This window comes from Scyliorhinus canicula, chromosome 9 (assembly GCF_902713615.1).
Source record: "Scyliorhinus canicula chromosome 9, sScyCan1.1, whole genome shotgun sequence".
Taxonomy (NCBI): Eukaryota; Metazoa; Chordata; class Chondrichthyes; order Carcharhiniformes; family Scyliorhinidae; genus Scyliorhinus; species Scyliorhinus canicula.
The window spans coordinates 4,851,023-4,870,768 of NC_052154.1; the positions used below are offsets into that span (position 1 = coordinate 4,851,023).

Below are 19,746 nucleotides of genomic sequence, written 5' to 3' on the forward strand. Positions count from 1 at the left end.
TCACATAAACAACATCCACTGCACTACCCTCATCAATCCTCCCCGTTACCACCTCAGAAATATTCTGTTAATAAGACACGATCGTCCCCTAACGAAATCATGCTGACTATCCCTGATCAATCTGTGCCTAAGTGACAGTTTATCCCATCTCTCAATTGTTTCCAATAATTTGCCCACCACAAAAGTCAGACTGACCAACCTATAGATTATTTGGCCTATTCCTCTCACCCTTTTTTGAACATAAAACTCTGTTACTATTTCAGAATAAAATATGCTCGCTTAATTCTGCTGAACCATCGGGTGAAAGTGAAATACATTATTCGCTCACATTGCCAAATCTTAAAGCTGTGCAATATAATAGGTCAGCTTTATGCATGATCAGTAGAAGATGGATTTGAATTTCTGCCTCATTTGTCATGCTTGTTTATCTGTTGCTGTTTGTCACATTTGCCAGCCAAACAAACTTAACAATTGTGATGTTTGTAACTTTTGCTGCATATTTTTGCTGGTTTAACCAGTTGCTTTCTCCCAATCCCATTAGTCACTTGCTCAATAATGTTGATGTGCACACTGTACGTCACCGGACTGCTCTGCATGGCTGAAGTGTTCAGCGGATAAACCCTGAGCGACAGTGACACATTGGGTGACCAGCACTGTATTTTGATACATACATTTGTAACCAAATTAAAATCCAAATTTGACCTTAAACCAATACCTATTCTAACACCAATAGTTTCCAATCACTGGTCACAACCAAAAGATAAACATGCCAGGATTTGCTAAAGTCACAAGAGGACCCAGTAAAGTCCCCAACACTGATCTAGACAAATCCCAACTGTTTTACCTGCAGCTGGAGAACCACAGCTTGGTAAACGGCACGGGTCTTGCATCCGTAATCACAACGGAGCAAGCATTTCGACATTCAGTTGGACTATCCTGTTTAACCACTTGCTTTAACAACTGTTAGCAATAAGAAAGGTGGTTAATTGATTTTACCTTCCCTTCCCCTGCTCAGCCCCAAAACCAAATGCTGTTACCAGCAACTAAAATTGGATCCTAATTCAGCACATTCCATGTTTTAATCACTAAAGCAACTTACCTCCTCAGGATGTTCCAAAGTACTTTGCAACCAGTAAATATTCCAAAGTACTGTTATCATTGAGATACATAACAACCGGTGCTTGCACAACTAGTCTCAAATGCCAAATGGGATAAAAGACTCTGTATTTGATGGTATTGATTGAAGTAAAGAAGCTCTCTTGTCAAACTGTGCTATAGGTTTTCGAACATCCTTGTAGATGGGGCCACAGTTTAATGTTGCATCTGAATGATGAAGGGCGGCACGGTAGCACAGTGATTAGCACGGTTGCTTCACAGCTCCTGGGTCCCAGGTTCGATTTCCGGCTTGGGTCACTGTCTGTGCGGAGTCTGCACATTCCCCCCGTGCCTGCGTGGGTTTCCTCCGGGTATTCCGGTTTCCTCCCACTGTCCAAAGATGTTCAGGTTAGGTGGATTGGCCATGCTAAATTGCCCTTAGTGTCCAAAAAGGTTAGGTGGGGTTACTGAGTTACGGGGATAGGATGGAGGTGTGGGCTTAAGTGGGGTGCTCTTTCCAAGGGCCGGTGCAGATTCGATGGGCTGAATGGCCTCCTTCTGCACTGTAAACTCTGTGATTCTATAACTGTGGAGGGTGAAGTGTATAAAACACCCAGCTGTCAGTTTGAAACAAGAGTATAGTTTTGATTGAGTGGTGACTCTGTTGTTTAAGTGTAACCCGAAGCACAGGCATGCCATTCTAAGCCAGCTGTGAGCACGGGAAATCCAAAACTTATTTGATTCAGTGGGGTTGCTGGGATGGGGTGGAGTTGCGGGCTTAAGTGGGGTGCTCTTTTCAAGGGCCAGTGCAGATTCGATGGGCTGAATGGCCTCCTGCACTGTAAATTCTATGATTCTATGATGGCATTCCCTCGGGACAGTTATCATCAAGGACTTAGAATCGTCCACACTACGTCTCAGCAACAAACAATATTTACCAAGCAGTGTGCGAGTATATGCTATTGGTATTAGGTTGCCCGCAAAAAAACAAGTAATGTCCCTTTTTTGCTTTAGCATTCAGACATCTGTGAATACTCATCGAGAATAAATCAAAAGACAAGGCAGCGGCGGCGACGCAAGGATTTCACAGAAAAGGAAGTGAACTACCTTGTAAACGGAGTGAAGAAAATGGGATATCACTGGAATTCCATTCTTTGGTCGTACCCATTCCAGAAAGGAAGGACCAACGTAGATCTAGCGCAGAAGTACCGGAACTTGCAGGTGAGGAGAACGCGCATTTCGGACCGCACACAGAATCTGCACCATTCTCTTGGCTCAGTTGGGTTGGGTTGGACTGCACGGGTGGGATTCTCCGGTCTCCGACGTCAAAATCGCGTTCAGCGATCGGCCGGAGGATCCACGTTGGCGCCGAAATCGGAGGCGGAACGCTTTTGCGCTGCTCCACCCCCTCCAGAACGGTGTGCTCCAGGAGTATGTTGCACGCCGTCGGGATGGCCCCAGGGCGTTATCTGAGGTCCTCCCCCCGATGTGCCGAGTTCCCGACAGCGTCGGTCGCGTATGGTATTAATTCTCAGGAACTCGGCGTGGCGGCTGCGGATTCAGTCCAGCGCTGCCACAGTCGGGGGGGACGCCTATCCGGGTGCAAGAGGGGCTTAGGCGGGGACTGGGGGCACAGGTGGAGGGTGACAAGCCTGGTCAACGGGGGGGGCATTTTTTGACAGGCCGGGTCCGTGTGCTCCCTCTGCACGCCACCATCGTGCACATGCACGGCCACGGACCCAGCAATTCTCCGGGTATCTGCAGGTAGACTACGCCGCATGCCTGCTAGCCCCCAGTAAAACGTGGAGTCTGTGGCCGTTTTGCCCTGTTTTTTCGGTCGTAAAACACACCGTTCCCTCGCCAGCATCAGAACTTAGTCACAGAATCAGAGAATCCACCCCGATGTGTTTATTGTTACGTGTACTGAGGTACAGTGAAAAGTATTTTTCTGCGTGCGTCTCATACCGATCTTTTAGTACTTGAAAAAAAATACATAAAAGGGCAACACAAGTGCAGCTGGTTCCAGTGTCTTTCCAAGCATTTGGACCACAGGTCATGGATGTAATTCATGGTTTGTTTTATTTCTGGCAGGGTGCTACAATTGCCCGTAATGCTCATTCCCTCATCTCGTTGAGAAAGGCGATGTTGGATAAGTACAGGATTGGGCTTTTCCCCAATGAAATAGTTGATTGGGACCCTGAATTTGCTGCACTAATTTTCCCCACTTGTCTGAAGATATTGACACTGTGGTTGGATTAAACAGTCGTTATTATTCCTTTTGTGTGCCCAAGTAGGCTATTTAACTTTTCTTTAAACTTGGGACTCAGACATTATTGGGGAGCCCAGCATTCATCAGATCCCTAGTCACAACCGAGTGCCCTGTTACGAGGGCAGTTAGGAGTCAACCATATTGGCCTAGAATTGCAGTCACCGAGAAGCCAGAAGGTTTCCTTGAACAATAGTGAACAAGTTTATTGCCCCCAAAATTCAAATTCCTTATGATGGGATTTGAACTCCACATTCTCTGGATTATTAATCTAGCAGCATAACCTCAATGTTATTACGCTCCATATGGTGCAGGAGAGCTACATTACCAGGCCCAATCCCATCTTCACAAAATGTGAAAACCGACATGCACTTTTCAGCAGGGTCAATGACTAGGTTTGGGCTGATTTTCCCCTGCCATACTCCAGGAATACTGGATTTGTGGTCATGTTCCCCAGAGATCTTCATCTAGACATGACTCAAGAGCTGAATTTAAGGGTTTTCCTCGTTACAGTGAAATCAATAGAATGGAATTCAAACAGGCTTAATGCTAATCACAAGGTGACGAAAATTTACCCCATTGTCCTTTGCCAAAGGAATTAATGCAGCTGGATTTCCTGCCTTACCGTACTACCCTAGTTAAGCCCAAATCGTAGAGGTCAAGTATACTATGGAGCAAGAGTGAAATATACATTAGTTTATGAGATGATTGGAGAGGAAGCAGAAAGGAGGCGGCCAGGAGCCCCTACCAAACCCATGACCTCCACTACCTACAAGGTCAAGAGGAGCATGGGAACACCACCTGCACGTTCCCTCCAAGCCACACACCATCCCAACTTGGAACTATGCTGTTCTTTCAGTCACTGGGTTGAAAACAGCTCTAACCCCTCCTCAAAGAGCACGGTGGGTATAACTACACCACATGGACTGCAGCAGGTCAAGATGGCAGCTCATCACCACAACCCTAAAGTGTAAATAGAAATGGGCAATAAATGCAATGGCCATAACCAAATAAAGAGGCCAGGGCGTGAATGAAAAGCCAATCAAGATCAAGAACTTGATCGTTCAAACAAGTTCCCTCCCATCCACCGATCATCATAAAACATAGGAGCAGGAGTAGGTTATCCGGCCCATTGACTCTGCTCCACCATTCAACGAGATCTGCCTGATGCAATGCTCAATAAAAGGTCACCTCTTATTCTTCTAAACTCGAATGACTACAGGCCTAACCTACTCAACTTCTCATAAAGAAAACCCATCAATCCCAGGATATACCTGGGCTACACATTGGTGCAGTGGGTTAGCACTGCTGCCTCACGGCGCCGAGGTCCCAGGTTCGATCCCGGCTCTGGGTCACTGTCCGTGTGGAGTTTTCATATTCTCCCCGTGTCTGCGTGGGTTTCGCCCCCACAACCCAAAGATGTGCAGGGTAGATGAATTGGCCATGCTGAATTGGAAAAAATGAATTGGGCACTCTTATTTTTAAAAATCCCAGAATCAATCTAGTGAACCTTCTCTCGACTGCCTCCAATGCCAATATTTATTTACTCAGCTAAGGGGTCCAAAACTGTTCACAGTATTTCAGGTGTGAACCAATAGTGTCTTGTATAGTTTTAGTAAGAAGTCTTACAACACCAGGTTAAAGTCTATCAGGTTTGTTTTAAATCATTAGCTTTTGGAGCATTGCTAATGCCAAAGAAACTCTTCCCCTCTGCACCGAATTCCCACTTTGATTGAAATTCCCAACTATACTCACTTGAACCTTTTCTCATTGCGGGATGGCCTCTCTCACCGATTTGAGGCCCATTCAGGGAAAGGATCCTTCAGGTGATTGGAGTGGTCAGCTACCTGTTTAACTAGGCTACTTAAAAATTTACCGGTTAAATCATTCCTTGATCCAAATATACTCCGACCGTGAGGATGTGGCCTCACACTTACCGTCGAGTCACTTTTGCTTTGGAGGATACTGGCATCTAGAAATATGCTCCAACCCATCAACAGCTTTAGTGAGGAGAAAAATGGAGGGTGCAACTTGTCCACTGCCTCTGGGATGTTAACCAAAAAAATAAAAATAAAGACAGGGGAGGGTGAAAAAAGTGAACTAAAATCTGGTGTGTCACGTTATTGACCCTGGGGTAACACGGACTGCACAAGGATGCAGATGGAACGGTAAAGCATACACCAAACGTAGGCGTTGGTTCAATATAATTTATTGAACTGCTGTAACAATGCACGCAGCTGACTGTGGGTTGACACTCTACTACTCGAAGTGTACTAACTCTAACTTACTAGACCAGGCTAGCTCTGAGCCACGTGTCGAAGGTGCTAACTGATATATACACCCTGACTGTCACTACAGTTATCACCAGTGGAAAGAGGCGGAGTGTTGATGCCTTGTGTGTTTTATAGTTGGAAGCCCCCCTCTGGTGTTCTGTCTGGTGGTTGGTTGTGTTCTTTCCTGTATGTTGATTGGCTCACCTGGGTGTTTGTCACTGCCTGTGTTTACCTAATGATGTGCATATTATGACAAAGTGCAATCCAACTATCACAGTGCACGTTGTGTTTAATCTTGTTCGATTTTTCAGAAAAGAAGCTCGACAAAATCAAGTTAAAAGCAGTCACCACTCCCTTGTGGAACCGGGGGGCCCTCAAAACACCTATTTGAATGCAATATACGATGGCAAGGAACCAAGCTCCGTTCGGATTTAGCAGAATTTGGCTTGGTTAAGACAAATTCAGTGAACGAGTCCTTAGGTGGGGTACCAAAGTATTGCCGCGGGGTGGGGGGGAATAAAGGGTCAAACCATCAGGGGTTAATTGGTGTTTTATGGCATGCGATACCTCCCATGTTTATCATAAATCTGCTCAGGTGTCAACAATCAACCCCCTGATGTAATTTTGTCACACTACTGGACTGTTCCAAAACTAAGTAATGTTACAAGTGCACTAAAAATAGTACTAACAAAGTGTTCAGGGGAATGGAATGTCCAATATATTTCTGTTCTCGACTAGTGGCAGAGCATGTAGTCTCATTTGAGAGTTGCTCATCAGAAAACACTTTTGAGTGAAACTCGAGCTTGAGCAACAGCCCTAATCCAAGCTTTGAAGCCCACGCTATTGGGGACAGTATTTTGTGGGCCTAGAGAGGATTGGTGATTGTTCTTGGCACAATTTGGTTACCATCAGCATCCTTAAGACTTTCGCAGCTCTGATGCATCAAAATCCCCAAATTCAAAGTGTTTCAGTCCTCTTGGCACGATTAAATAGAAAAAGAAAAAAAAAAGTGTCTACTCGCTAAACAGTTGAGTGGAAGGAACCAATCATTTATCAATGCCAGTGAACCACTTGCCTGCCACTGGTATCCTTATATAATTTATTCTTGGGAAAGCAGTTGGTTGAAAATCCATGTCCACACTAATTATCCTTAGTTCTAATGTGTCACTAACCTGACCATGTGGGCTGGATTCTTCTGCCCACCCACAAGACCACGTGCCTCATGGGGTCATGGCCAGAGAATCCCCATTGTCATCATACCAATTCTTGCATGACAATGTATAAAAACAAACCTATCTCATCTGCCAAGTATTGTGATAGCATGGTAATGAATACACGTATCACAATTTTCTAATGTGTCTCCGCATGCTGTCAAACTTGGGTTTTTAACGAGTCTTTTTGGGATTGAGAGAAAACTGTAAATGGTTTAGTGGGTACTGCAAGATTGCAGTTAGTGTAACATGGGACAGTGTATGCAATGAGCCATGATGAAATCCATTGCAGTCTTAAGCTCCCATGTGTATTCTGTTCCGGTCTTTCATAATGAGGCATGTTACCCAATTAGACTGGAAATAAAAGGGATGAATGAAAAGTGAGTGATGTTTCTTATAGGGAAGTAAATTGAAGATAAAAAAAAAATCAGGAAGAAACTTCACCCAGAGCGATGGAAATATAGGGAGACTAGACAAATTGATGGGATTGGAGAAAACCTGGGAGACTAACTGGAACACTGGTTGGGCCAAATTAACATTTCTATCCTGTATTCCCCATGTAATCCCACATAGAAGAGCTCGGTAGGTAGCATCCTAGTCATGCAAGGACAGGACATTTTTGGATTTGAGCCCTTAAGTGATTGGAGTGCATCATTTAGGCAGCTATTAGTCACCGAGTTGGTATGCTTCAGATAGGATATTGGGCTTCGATACCATCTCAACATGCAGCAAACATGAGTGGAATGTATGACTGATGCCCAAAATGGTTTCTGCACTAATCAGATCTCAAACTCAAAGCATATGCTCTGGAATGGGGTACCCTCCCATCTGTTCTGGCTATTAATATTTATCAAACTTATTTATTTTTGGAAAATGGCACTACCCAACATTCCTCCCACAAACTAATAAAACATTACAGTACAGAGGTGCCCTTTGACCGAGTTAGGCCAGTGTTTATATTCCAGCAGAATGGGGCTTTCTCCAACAGTACTATGGGTGTACCTACAACTGGGACTGTAGCAGTTGCCTCACCACCACTGGTGGGCAATTAGGGATGGGTAGAAATGCTGGCCTAGCCAGTGATGCCCATGTTCTATAATTAATTCCTTCCCACATCCCTTCCCTCTGTCTCCACCCAGCTACTGCATATGGCTGTCATTGAGGTGATCAGAACCCTTCCATAAAATTGCTGCGTCTCCTCTTCCTGATACCATGAGACAAGAGGATGTTGGTGACCATGGACTGGTCCTGTGATTTATGCTCAACAATTTACTGCAATGCCTTCTGCAGCAAGAGGCTGGTTGGCCACATCACTGGTCATCAGGTCCTGGAGTAGGACTTGAACCTGGAGTGGGATGCTACCAAGAGACTCATCAGGTAACATACTCAAGTCTCTTGCTTGCCATTGGTTTTTACCAGAGATTTGTGCATGTGACTCTCTGCAAGAATAATTCAAAGAGTGTCAACATTCAGAAAGCAATGTTGCTGTTGCAGTTAAATAGATCAAACTCATTCCTGCAACTTCCTACCAGTTAGAATTTTTAAACATGCTTGCTATTGTAATTTTAAATATGTGTTGTTCAAAATAAATATTTTACTCCATCTACATTTAGGAAGTGTGATTTGAAAGGTATTCTCAACTCCCTAGTTGAAGAATAAAGTTCTACCAAACAGATGAATACTAATTCAGGAATCAAAAAAGATCAACACCTTTGTTCATTGCTTCAGACTCTTTCCACCTATAGATTGGTCCTTTGAAAACAAGTGGATTGTAAAACTACAAGAAAACTCAGCTACGCACAGCTCCCCATCAGTCCAATTACAGCAACCCTGGGCTGGATTCTCCACCCTGCCACATTTCTGCCCTGACCCACCGGCAGGATTCTCCGTTACACCAGCTGGTCAATGGGGTTTCCCCATTGCGGGCAACCCCACACCTTCAGGAAACCCCTGGGTGCCAGCAAAATGGAGAATCCCACCCCCTATTCCAGCCAATCTTGGCCAGTGCCATGCTTCACTGAATAAAAACAAAACAGCAAGTCTGAGATAATATTTATTAAGTTAGTTGTCAAAGCATTGAAATATTTTAAAACCCTCACATCCAATTAGTTACAACTGATCTTGCAAAACATGTTATGAACTGGAAATTACTAGTTTTTGACTACTTCAAATTCAATTTAGCTATCCTTAAATTACTGTAGAGCTTAGTGTTCTGAACAAATTTTCTAGTAGATTTACATGCCTCAAAGTGTAAGAGTATAATATTTGACATCTTGTATACCAAAAGCTATTGGCAAACTGCTGGGGTCTTCATTCCATCTTCCCAATGGGATTTTTGGCATCTATAGGAAAAAAAAAAATCAGTGGAAGATTGTGGAACCAGCAAGTTCATTCATATGCTGCAAGTCCCAAGAATCTGCCCTACTTGCAACACAAAGTTCAGTCTTTATTCAAGTCAAACCTAGGCCCCAGCTGGTTTGAATAAAATCCAAATTCCTATCTTCCACTTCATGCTCTTGATTGATCCCCAAGATTGCATTCAGGAGTTTTTCTGCTCGACACCTCATAGCCCTGAATCTAAAGTTTGATTATCCAGTTGGAGACACTCAGATTCCTCGGCAGGTTGATTTGTATTCACTTGTTCGACAGATTTACATCTTGCTGCTGGGTCAGAAATGCCATCTTGAATATTCTCTTCAGCTTTTGTCATTTCACTTTGGCCATTCACCTCAATTTGGCCGGTTTTGCTGTGATCAATCACTCTCACTCCATTATCTACAGGTGCCCCATTCGTAACTGAACTCTCTGGAAGGTTGGCCACTCCAGTCTGGACAGTAGATCCATTTGGATCAACAACAGAAAACCCATTTTCAGTTTTTGTAGAACTAGGTTCCTCAGTCTGTATCGCATCTGCTCGACTTGGAGAAATATCCTCGGATGTGTTCTCCAGCTTTCCTACATTGGGCGAGTGTGGATCAGTGTCAGAAACAAGTGCTTCATCACCTGTTGACCCCTTAGCGAGTTCAGTGTTGATTTCTGCTGCCTCTTGCAAACTTTCAGTATAAACAGTTACTTTAATATCTGGTATTAGTTCAGAACTGGTCTTGAGCGGAGGTATTTCAACACCATCTTGGTGGCTGATGTCTGGAGTTGACTCACTCCTGGTTTCAGTCAGTGCCTTTCCGGGGTCAGAACTGGTCTCTGGAGCAAACTCCGTGACAATCTGGATTGCACTCTCTGCTGTGCTGACCATCTCCGGAGGACATTCTGCCAAGGGATCCTTAGATTCTAATAGGACTACATCTGTCACACTGGCTTCCCTTGAAGTGTCTACAGATAGATTTCCAGATCCTTCAGTCAATTGGCTCTGATCCACAAATACTTTTTCACTGTCCTCTTGAACAACATGGTCTTGAATATGGTCAGACTTCTCTATGCAATGCTCTGCAGGTTCAGTTTTCACATCAGCTAGAGTTTGGACAATGGGGCAAATAGATTCACTCAGCACTTTTTCCGGAATTTCATCCCGAGTGCCAGGTGCAACTACATTTTTCTCCATTTCCACACACCTTGCAATTTCATTGTTCACTACGATGTCAATGGCCGTTTCTTCACTCACTGGCAATTTTGATGTCTCCATCTCCTTGGGTGGTACACATTCCGCTCCAGATTCAGGTGGTGTTGCCTGGGTAGAGCTTTCAATTTTTTCTTTCAAAGTGGATTGTGGGGAAACACCATCGTGGCTTTCAGAAACCTCACCAGGTTTGCCGATAGTATCCTCTGGACTCGCATGCGAGTTTTTCAATTGGTCATCACTTTTCATGATTTTTGTTGCCACATGGTCACACAAACTAGATGCCTCAGCTGAAGGGTCCGGAGAGGTCATACTCATTTCTAAAACCGGTGTGGCCTGGGTTTCTTCACACACTGCTACCTGACCAGTTTTCTGTTCATTGAGCTGCATCACATCAGATGCATCAGCATTCAAATCAATATGTGGAGCATGGCTGGATTCCACAGGATGGTGTTCCACCTGGTTAGGTGGCTGCTCCGAAATGGAGTTTCCCAAATTTTTAGAGACTATACTTTCTTGTAGACCTGACGCTTGTACAAGAACAGTAGCTGGTAAACCTTGTAGACCCGCCATCAGGTCTGCATCAGCAGCTGATGTCTGTAAAACATCAGTAGCTGGTACACCTTCTTGCAGACCTGACACTTGTACAAGAACGGTAGCTGGTACAGGATCTACAACATCAGTAGCGGGTACAACTTCTTGTAGGCCTGACGTCTGTACAACATCAGTAGCTGGTACACCTTCTTGCAGACCTGACACTTGTACAAGAACGGTAGCTGGTACAGGATCTACAACATCAGTAGCTGGTACACCTTCTTGTAGGCCTGACGTCTGTACAACATCAGTAACTGGTACACTTGCAATGGTTTTCACATCAGGGGTTACCAAGTCAGTTTGTTTTCCTGAAACAGTTTCACCGGCCACTTTGGGGGCCTCGGTTTCAGATTTCTCTTTGGGCAGCTCAGCTTCTGGTTTTGCGACCTGTTCCTTTGAAGCATCTTGATTTTCAGGCTCATCTTTCACCTCTGGGCCTTCAGTGGACTCTGCAGTTTTGCTCTCCTTTGGGTCATTCACATTATAGCCTCTCTTCTTTCTGCTCAGCTTGCCACCCATGCTGTTAACTGCAAATGGAAAAGATTAAAGATGTTAGGTGCAAAATAAACATATGGTTTAAACAAGAATTCAACAAATGACAGGTTTTCATTCCTTAAATCACCCTTATTTACAACCGATATTGGATTGTACTTTGCAAGTTACCAAGCAGTACAATGTGGCAAAAACATGCAGAGTTAACTAATTATTAGGCTACAGATCAAGGAGCCCAAGCTGCTGTCTTACCATCTGCACCCCAACACAGGGATGGCAGGATGTCCCATGAGAAAGGAGACTGGATCTATATTCTCTAGTTATGAGTGAGGTGCAGAATTCTTGGGCTTGACAAGGCAGACACAGGATGCATGTTTCCTGTAGTTGAGGGTACACCATTTAGGATCAAAGTGATGTTGGCTTCACCCAGATGGTGGTAAAACCTATTTACCCTAGAGCAGCAAGGCCCAGTCAGAGTACTGTATATCAAGACCAAGATAAAGGGACAATGCAGAAAATGATATCAATATATCATGCAAACATACAAATTAGGAGCAGTAGACGATTGTGCTCAGAGCCAGTTTTGCCATTCAATACGATCATGGCTGATCTGATCTCAATTCAACACTTTGCCGAACCCAGAAAAACCTTCACCTACTTGTTAATTCTTGATTAAGAATCTATTATTCTGCCTTGTCCCCAATCTCGGAGGAAGAGGATTCCAAAGCCTCAATCTATCTCAAACAGGTAACCTTAAAAACGGTCCCTAGTTCCACATTCTCCCCAATGTGGAGATGCCAGCACTGGACTGGGGTGGCAGTAAGAAGTCTCAACACCAGGTTAAATTGAGCCCACAAGCTTGCAAAGTGCTGCTCCTTCATCACCTGATGAGCGTGCTGAAAGCTTGCAATTTCAAATAAACTGTTGGAATTTAACCTGGTGTTGAGACTTCTTACTGGATTCACCCACAAGAGGGATCATCCTCCCCAAGACCTCAGGATCTTTATTTTAATCAAGTCACCTCTTAACTCCACTAACATAGCATTACACAATTACAGTCAGCTTTTATTAGTTTGACAATTTACTCCACCCCAGGTTATGATTCTACTGACACAAGCACAACAGTGGTTAGCACTGTTGCTTCACAGCACCAGGGACCTGGGTTCAATTCCCAGCTTGGGTCACTGTCTGTGCAGAGTCTGCACGTTCTCCCAGTGTGGTGCTCCAGTTTCCTCCCACAAGCCCCAAAACACATGCTGTTAGATGAATTGAACATTCTGAATTCTCCCTCGGTGTACCTGAACAGGTGCTGGAATGTGGAGACTAGGGGATTTTCAGAATTTTGTTACTTGGGATAATAATAAAGATTATTCTTCCCAAAGTGCTGCCAACCCAGAGATTCTTCAACTGCTTTCATTCAAGGACATGGAGGATAATAGGAAAACAAACCACCAAGCCACCCCTGAACCGCTCGTTAAACAATGTTAAAAACTTGAAAAATGAACATTTCAAAAAGGTGGTGCCACAGCCCAGAGATAAAGATGTGAATGTTTTAGTCTATGGAAACTATACAAGTAATGCCTATAACAAATGAATTAGGGAAGCCAGTTTTTATGCACAGGCTAACATTTTGATAGGTGCTCTCAAGCTGGTGGAAGCAAGGGGCAGTGAATTAATTGGTGGCTGGGAGATCTTGACAGAACAAAAAGAATTGATGTAATCTAGTTAAAGTGGACAGCTTCCAAAAACATGCAGCTGTATCAAAGTGGCTTTTAGCAATTGATTACTTCAGGCTGCTGAGCATCAAGCCTGTCCCTCGGGAGGACAGCACTTTAATCACACAAGCTGGCAATGAGCCTCTGTTACTAGGAGCAATATCCAAGGAGGTAGACCCCACCGAGCAGCAGAAAATTTAACTTGCTGTTGTATAGCGAGTTTAAGAATATAGCATATAGCAGGAGAGCCAGTTTGCTGAAATTAGCACTCCAAGATTGATTGAGCTTGGCCTTATTCTACAGAATCAATGCATGATTTATAGATTTACAAGGATCTGTACAGTCAACTTGAATGCCTGTTTTTTAAAAACACTAGTACACACTAATAGGGCTTTTATTAAAATGGACTTCCATCTGCCATGACCTTGTAAAGTGTTGAGACTCTGAACCCCTGACAAAGAAGGCTGACTAAATCGGCAAACAGCTGTATTAACACAAAGCATATTTACAACAGACCATTTCTGAAAATCAATAAAACAGAAAATGCTGTATGGCAGCATCAGGGTGGAGCAAGAAACAGAATGAATGTTTCAAGTCCATGTGACTCTTTGGAGCAGAAGAATCAAACTCAACGTCAACAGTTTCTCTCCAGATGCCTACCTGCTCTGCCATTAAAGATATTGGTGTTCCAATTGTGGCCTCGTTTTCCAGCCAGAATTTAATATTGTCACAAGTAGGCTGACATTAACACTACAATGATTGGAATCTTGTGACTTTGTATCGAGTTCGGGAGGGGGGAATTCCCCGGAGCGCGCACGCCGAGCCCAGTGTAACAAACCCCGGGGGGAGAGTGCCGGGCCGTTCACTGTGTGTGGAGTCTGCACGTCCTCCCCCTGTTTGCGTGGGTTTCCTCCGGGTGCTCCGGTTTCCTCCCACAGTCCAAAGATGTGCAGGTTAGGTGGATTGGCCATGCTAAATTGCCTGTAGTGTCCTAATAAAGTAAGGTTAGGGGGGGTTGTTGGGTTACGGGTATAGGGTGGATACGTGGGTTTGAGTAGGGTGATTATGGCTCGGCACAACATTGAGGACCGAAGGGCCTGTTCTGTGCTGTACTGTTCTATGTTCTATGTTTTAATGAAGTTACTGTGAAAAGCCCCCAGTCGCCACACTCCGGCGCCTGTTCGGGTACACAGAGGGAGAATTCAGAATGTCCAATTCACCTAACAAGCACGTCTTTCGGGACAGTGGGAGGAAACCAGAGAACCCGGAGGAAACCCACGCAGACACGGGGAGAACATGCTGACACCACACAGACAGACAGTGACCCAAGCCGGGAATCAAACCTCGGATCCTGGCGCTGTGAAGAAACAGTGCTAACCACTGTGCTACCCATGTAATGACCCAGCCTCCATTGCTCTCCATGGGAGAATTCAAACGATTAACAACCACATCAGAAGAGATTCCTGCTCAATATTTGAACTACTCCCTCACTAATTCCCATCCCACCCAGCAGGCAACATTCACCTTGTCAAGTGTGCATTAGTAATCCAGAGACATAGGGTCCCAGGTTCGAATCCCACCAGGGCAGGTAGTGGAATTTAAACTCAAAAATATATATATCTGGAATTAAAAGTCTAACGATGACCATGAAACCCTTGCAGATCGTCATAAAAACCCATCTGGTTTACTAATGTCCTTCTGGGAAGGAAATCTGCCGTCCTTACCCAGTCTGGCCTACATGTGATCCCAGAACAGCTTCAGCTGTCTCTTTACTGCCCCCCACTGAATGAGTTTAAGGTAAAGGGCAGGAGATAGAGGGTATGAGGAAAGTCCTTTCTCCCACCCAGAGGGTGGTGGGAATCTGAAACTCACTACCCAGTGTGATAGATGTGGGAGCCCTCAATATTATAGTATTTATATCAGCGCTTCAATACAAGGCTATGGGCCAAGTGCTGGAAAATGGGATTAGAATAATAGTTACCGGTGGCCAGATATGATGGGCCATAGGGCCTCAATGCAATAAAACTAAGGACCCAGGTTCAGCCCCAAGCAGATATTTGAAATTGCAAATGACCTCCAATCCCTCCTTTTTCACCCTTGTGCACTTCAGCAATGCTGAATATCATGTCCACAAACTCAGTTCCTTAGAGGGGTCAGGACCACTTGAGGATTATTTCAAAGAATACAGACAAATGGTTTTAAAAGATGTCAAATCAAATCACGACATGCAAAAGTCAGTGTGCTTAATATCCCAATCTGAAGTGACTTTCAATTAAACTTAATGAATTGTTTTATTGGCCAATTGAAAATAATTTGATCTTCCTGGAGGAGAGGTGTAGACAACTACTACACAGAAGTCATTTGGTGTGATATTTACATAGAACAAGGGGGCTATGCAGATCAATGGAGTTTTAGGTTCCACAGACCTTCAACCTGGTTCCATTTGCCAAAGAGTGAAATGGTTAACAAATTGTCAGTCACATTGAACCAGTGACACCTCCCAATAATATTCAGGGGTGAGAGCATTTCAAATCAAACATGCACTTATTTTAAATTAGACACAGGGCAGCACGGTGGCGCAGTGGTTAGCACTGCAGTCTCACAGCACCAAGGTTCCAGGTTCGATCCCGGCTCTGGGTCACTGTCCGTGTGCAGTTTGCATGGGTTTCGCCCCCACAACCCAAAAGATGTGCAAGGTAGGTGGATCGAACACACTAAATTGCCCCCTTAATTGGAAAAAATGAACTGGGTACACAAATTTATTTTTTAAAATTACACACCCCCTCCCCACCAAGGACAAAAATCCTCTTCAGTCTTCCCAATTTTGGCATCACTTTCTGCATTGTCTCTATTCTTTGTCCCAAATTAAAGTTTGATTGGTCACCATGTTTTCATGTGATCAGAGACAAGTTGAATAGATTTAAAACAAACAGTTAGCTGTTTGAGGGGAATAAGAGCAAAGTCGATGCCAAAACCATGGCCTCATCCATCAAGCACACAAGAAATTAGTCCAGGTAGAAAGGGTCTGGTGTGTGGGGGTCGAACAAGGACACATAACCTACGCCTAGAGTCAGTCTGGTGTGGAGACAGAACTGTGTATAAGTGTAGCAAGCATGGAGACAGCTGCTAGTGTACAGGTGCATTTAGGACTAAACAGACAGCGACAACAGCCTAAACATTACAAAGATTCATTGTTCTCCACATTGTTGCTCTCACAGCCAGCAACGGGGCAAACAGACAATTGGCAATGAGACTCGGCTTTTCCCAGCAGCAACTCATCGGCAGTTCGGAAATGCAAACTAATCCGCGGGTGCTGTAGGTAACCGACCCAAACATCCAATATACCCCAGCAACCAGCCAACTCAACAAGGCTTCCTATCTGCACCCCTCCCCTTGCAGTCCCGCAGAGCCAGTTTGGTTGGAAAAGCTTCGGTCAAAAGGCAGTTTTGAACCGTTTGCAGCGGGAACACCACCAACAAGTTTCAAATCTGGGCAGAAACCAGCACGAGTTTAAATGGAGTTTGAGGGGATTGCCGGGGGGGGGAGGGGATAGCCGGGGGGGGGGGGGGGGGGGAGGAGGGGATAGCCGGGGGGGGGGGGGGGGGGAGGGGATAGCGGGGGGGGGGGGGGGGGGAGGAGGGGGATAGCCGGGGGGGGGGGGGGAGGAGGGGCTAGCGGGGGGGGGGGGGGGGGAGGAGGGGATAGCCGGGGGGGGGGGGGGAGGAGGGGATAGCCGGGGGGGGGGGGGGGGGAGGAGGGGGGGGGGGGGATTTCCGGGGGGGGGGGGATTTCCGGGGGGGGGGGGGATAGCCGGGGGGGGGCATTCCGGATTGCAGTCCCTGGCGGTTAGTTAAAAGCCAATTTATAAACTGGTTGAATTGGGGAAAGTCTCACATTTACTGTGCTGCCCAGAGCATTCAGTCAGTGCCCCCCCCCCACAGTCCCGGGAACCCATTCATTCCCAAAATGTCATTCCCATTCCGGGACACTGGAGCCGGGAATGTTCCAGGAAATGACAAGAACTTAAATAACCACATTCACGCTCCAATTTTTGGTACCAACGGGAGACGAGAAAGGGCCCCCCCCAAAAAATCAGGCAATACCTTCCCCCCCCCCCCCCCCCCAAGCAACAATCTCGATATCGACAAGACATTGAGGAGGTTTTGTAAATGACCGCGGGGGGGGGGGGGGGGTCCCCCAGACTTTATAAACTCTCCAATAATAAACTCAATGGGCTGCAGCCCCACCCTCCCCCGGGAGAAAGCTGACCCTCGGGGTTTTTTTTAAACAATTAAATTAAACAACCCAAACCCTCCCCATCATTGAAAACCAGCTCCAGGATTTGGGAGATTGTGAATCCGGCACCTCCCCAATTCCTGCCCCATTCCCTGCCCCCCTTCCCGCGCCTCTCCCCCCATCCCAAATCCACCCCCTCCCCCCATCCCAAATCCACCCCCTCCCCCCATCCCAAATCCACCCCCTCCCCCCATCCCAAATCCACCCCCTCCCCAATTCCTGCCCTATTCCTCCCCCCATCCCAAATCTGCCCTATTCCTCCCCCCATCCCAAATCCACCCCCTCCCCCATCCCAAATCCACCCCCTCCCCCCATCCCAAATCCACCCCCTCCCCAATTCCTACACCTCTCCCCCATCCTCCCCTCCCCAATTCCTACCCCGCTTCCCCAATCCCTGCGCCTCTCCCCATCCCAAATCCTCCCCTCCCCAATCCCTGCTCCCCCCATCCCAAATCCTCCCCTCCCCAATCCCTGCCCCCTCCCCCCATCCCAAATCCTCCCCTCCCCAATCCCTGCCCCCTCCCCCCCATCCCAAATCCTCCCCTCCCCAATCCCTGCCCCCTCCCCCCACATCCCAAATCCTCCCCTCCCCAATCCCTGCCCCCTCCCCCCACATCCCAAATCCTCCCCTCCCCAATCCCTGCCCCCTCCCCCCACATCCCAAATCCTCCCCTCCCCAATCCCTGCCCCCTCCCCCCACATCCCAAATCCTCCCCAATCCCTGCTCCCTCCCCCCCATCCCAAATCCTCCCCTCCCCAATCCCTGCCCCCTCCCTCCACATCCCAAATCCTCCCCTCCCCAATCCCTGCCCCCTCCCCCCACATCCCAAATCCTCCCCAATCCCTGCTCCCTCCCCCCCCATCCCAAATCCTCCCCAATCCCTGCCCCCTCCCCCAAATCCTCCCCTCCCCAATCCCTGCCCCCTCCCCCCACATCCCAAATCCTCCCCTCCCCAATTCCTGCCCCCAATCCGGATGGGAGGGGGTTGCACAATATTCAGAGTCAGGGTCAAGTTGCTGCCAGTGTTAAACTCCCGGGGTGGGGGCTCCCTGGGTGGGGGCTGCAGTGAGACTAGGGGGAGGAACCCGCCCCGCTCACTGGCACCGAGCACATGGAGAACAAAAGCTCCTGCAGGCAGCCCCGGTCCCGGCTCCAGACCGAGCCCCAGCCCCGGCTCCAGACCCAGACCCAGACCGGCAGCTAGTTGCCCCCCCGGCCGGCTCCACCCTAACTCCCACCAGGCTACAGGACTCTGCAGGCAGACTGCCTCCCCTGGTTGAACAGCCCCTGGTTGAACAGCCCCTGGTTCCCACCTACCGCTGTGCGCCTCCCGTCCCCGGCAGCAGCACAAGGAGCGGCTCCACTCGCCCCAGCGGCTCTGCAGTGACTGAGGAGTGGGGCGGGACATCTGGACAAGCCGATGCAGTAAGCCCCCTCCTCCAGCCCTCCCCTTATTTATTCCCTTTCCCACTCATTCGCTTTCAGGTTTTTTAATGATCTCCCCATTAGCACTTTCTCTGTCTCTCTCTCTGCTCCCACTAAACAGCAATCCCTTTCTCATTCTATTTTACATTAAAACAATTTGCTTTGTTTAAGTAGAAGGGATAGCTCCTTTCAGTAATCTGCTTTGTCCCCATTGTCAGAAAGCCCGCCCACTTTCACCACACTCCTGCCCAGTCCACAGGAGGCCATTCAGCCCATCGACTCTGCACCCACCCTCTGAAAGAGCACCCTGCCTAGGCCCACTCCCCCACCCTATCCTCGTAACCCCACCTAACCCGCACATCTTTGGACTGTGGGAGGAAACCGGAGCACCCGGAGGAAACCCACGCACACACGGGGAGAGCGTGCAGACTCCACACAGTCACCCAAGGCCAGAATCGAACACGGGTCTCTGGTGCTGTGAGGCAGCGGTGCTAACCACTGCGCCACCCTGCTGCCCTGGTCACTCCTCCTGACTTTCACATTCAGATTTTTTACATTTCAGATCCGGAGCTCAAAGCGCCCCTGCACCTTGTTGGTTTCCAATATCAGGCGAGTTCTCCTCAGCGCCAATGTCTATCCCTCAATCAACATCAATAAATAAGCAGATGATCTGGCCGTTATCTCGCGCTTGCTTGTGGGATCTTTCTGTGCATAATTTGGCTGCTGTAATTCCTACATTCCAACACTTCAAAAAATACTTAATCAGCAATAAACAGCTTCAGGATATCTTGAGGCTGTGAAGCA

The 19,746-nt window shown here is 46.9% G+C and overlaps 2 protein-coding genes across 7 annotated transcripts in view; one reads left to right on the plus strand and one right to left on the minus strand.

Moving 5' to 3' along the window:
• terb1 (telomere repeat binding bouquet formation protein 1) overlaps window positions 1-8,453 on the plus strand; it is a 192,031-nt gene extending 183,578 nt beyond the window's left edge. For both annotated transcript variants that reach the window (XM_038806219.1, XM_038806220.1), the window contains 2 exons: window positions 2,110-2,316; window positions 5,946-8,453. In XM_038806219.1, the coding sequence (XP_038662147.1) occupies window positions 2,110-2,316; window positions 5,946-5,972 (234 nt within the window). In that variant the 3' untranslated portion in view covers window positions 5,973-8,453. The remainder of the gene's footprint in view (window positions 1-2,109; window positions 2,317-5,945) is intronic.
• Window positions 8,454-8,885: 432 nt separating this feature from the next.
• si:dkey-56m19.5 (titin homolog) lies at window positions 8,886-18,953 on the minus strand. Of its 5 annotated transcripts, none has more exons than XM_038806226.1 (3): window positions 18,835-18,953; window positions 11,232-11,540; window positions 8,886-11,114 (listed from the first exon to the last, which is right to left on the minus strand). In XM_038806226.1, exons 1-3 carry the CDS (start codon window positions 18,923-18,925, stop codon window positions 9,409-9,411), a joined length of 2,106 nt encoding a protein of 701 aa, XP_038662154.1. In that variant the 5' UTR covers window positions 18,926-18,953; the 3' UTR covers window positions 8,886-9,408. The 5 variants fall into 5 exon arrangements, with proteins under 5 accessions (XP_038662154.1, XP_038662151.1, XP_038662152.1 ...); XM_038806223.1 differs by having other exon boundaries at window positions 8,886-11,159; XM_038806224.1 differs by having other exon boundaries at window positions 8,886-11,142; window positions 11,215-11,540.
• Between the last annotated feature and the right edge of the window lie 793 nt (window positions 18,954-19,746).

Excerpts from the sequence above, each read along its gene's own strand:
- si:dkey-56m19.5 (XM_038806221.1), bottom strand. The coding sequence starts at position 18,925 with ATGTCCCGCCCCACTCCTCAGTCACTGCAGAGCCGCTGGGGCGAGTGG. Across the intron at positions 11,541-18,834 it reads GGGACGGGAGGCGCACAGCG|TTAACAGCATGGGTGGCAAG; the intron begins GTAGGTGGGAAC and ends TTCCATTTGCAG.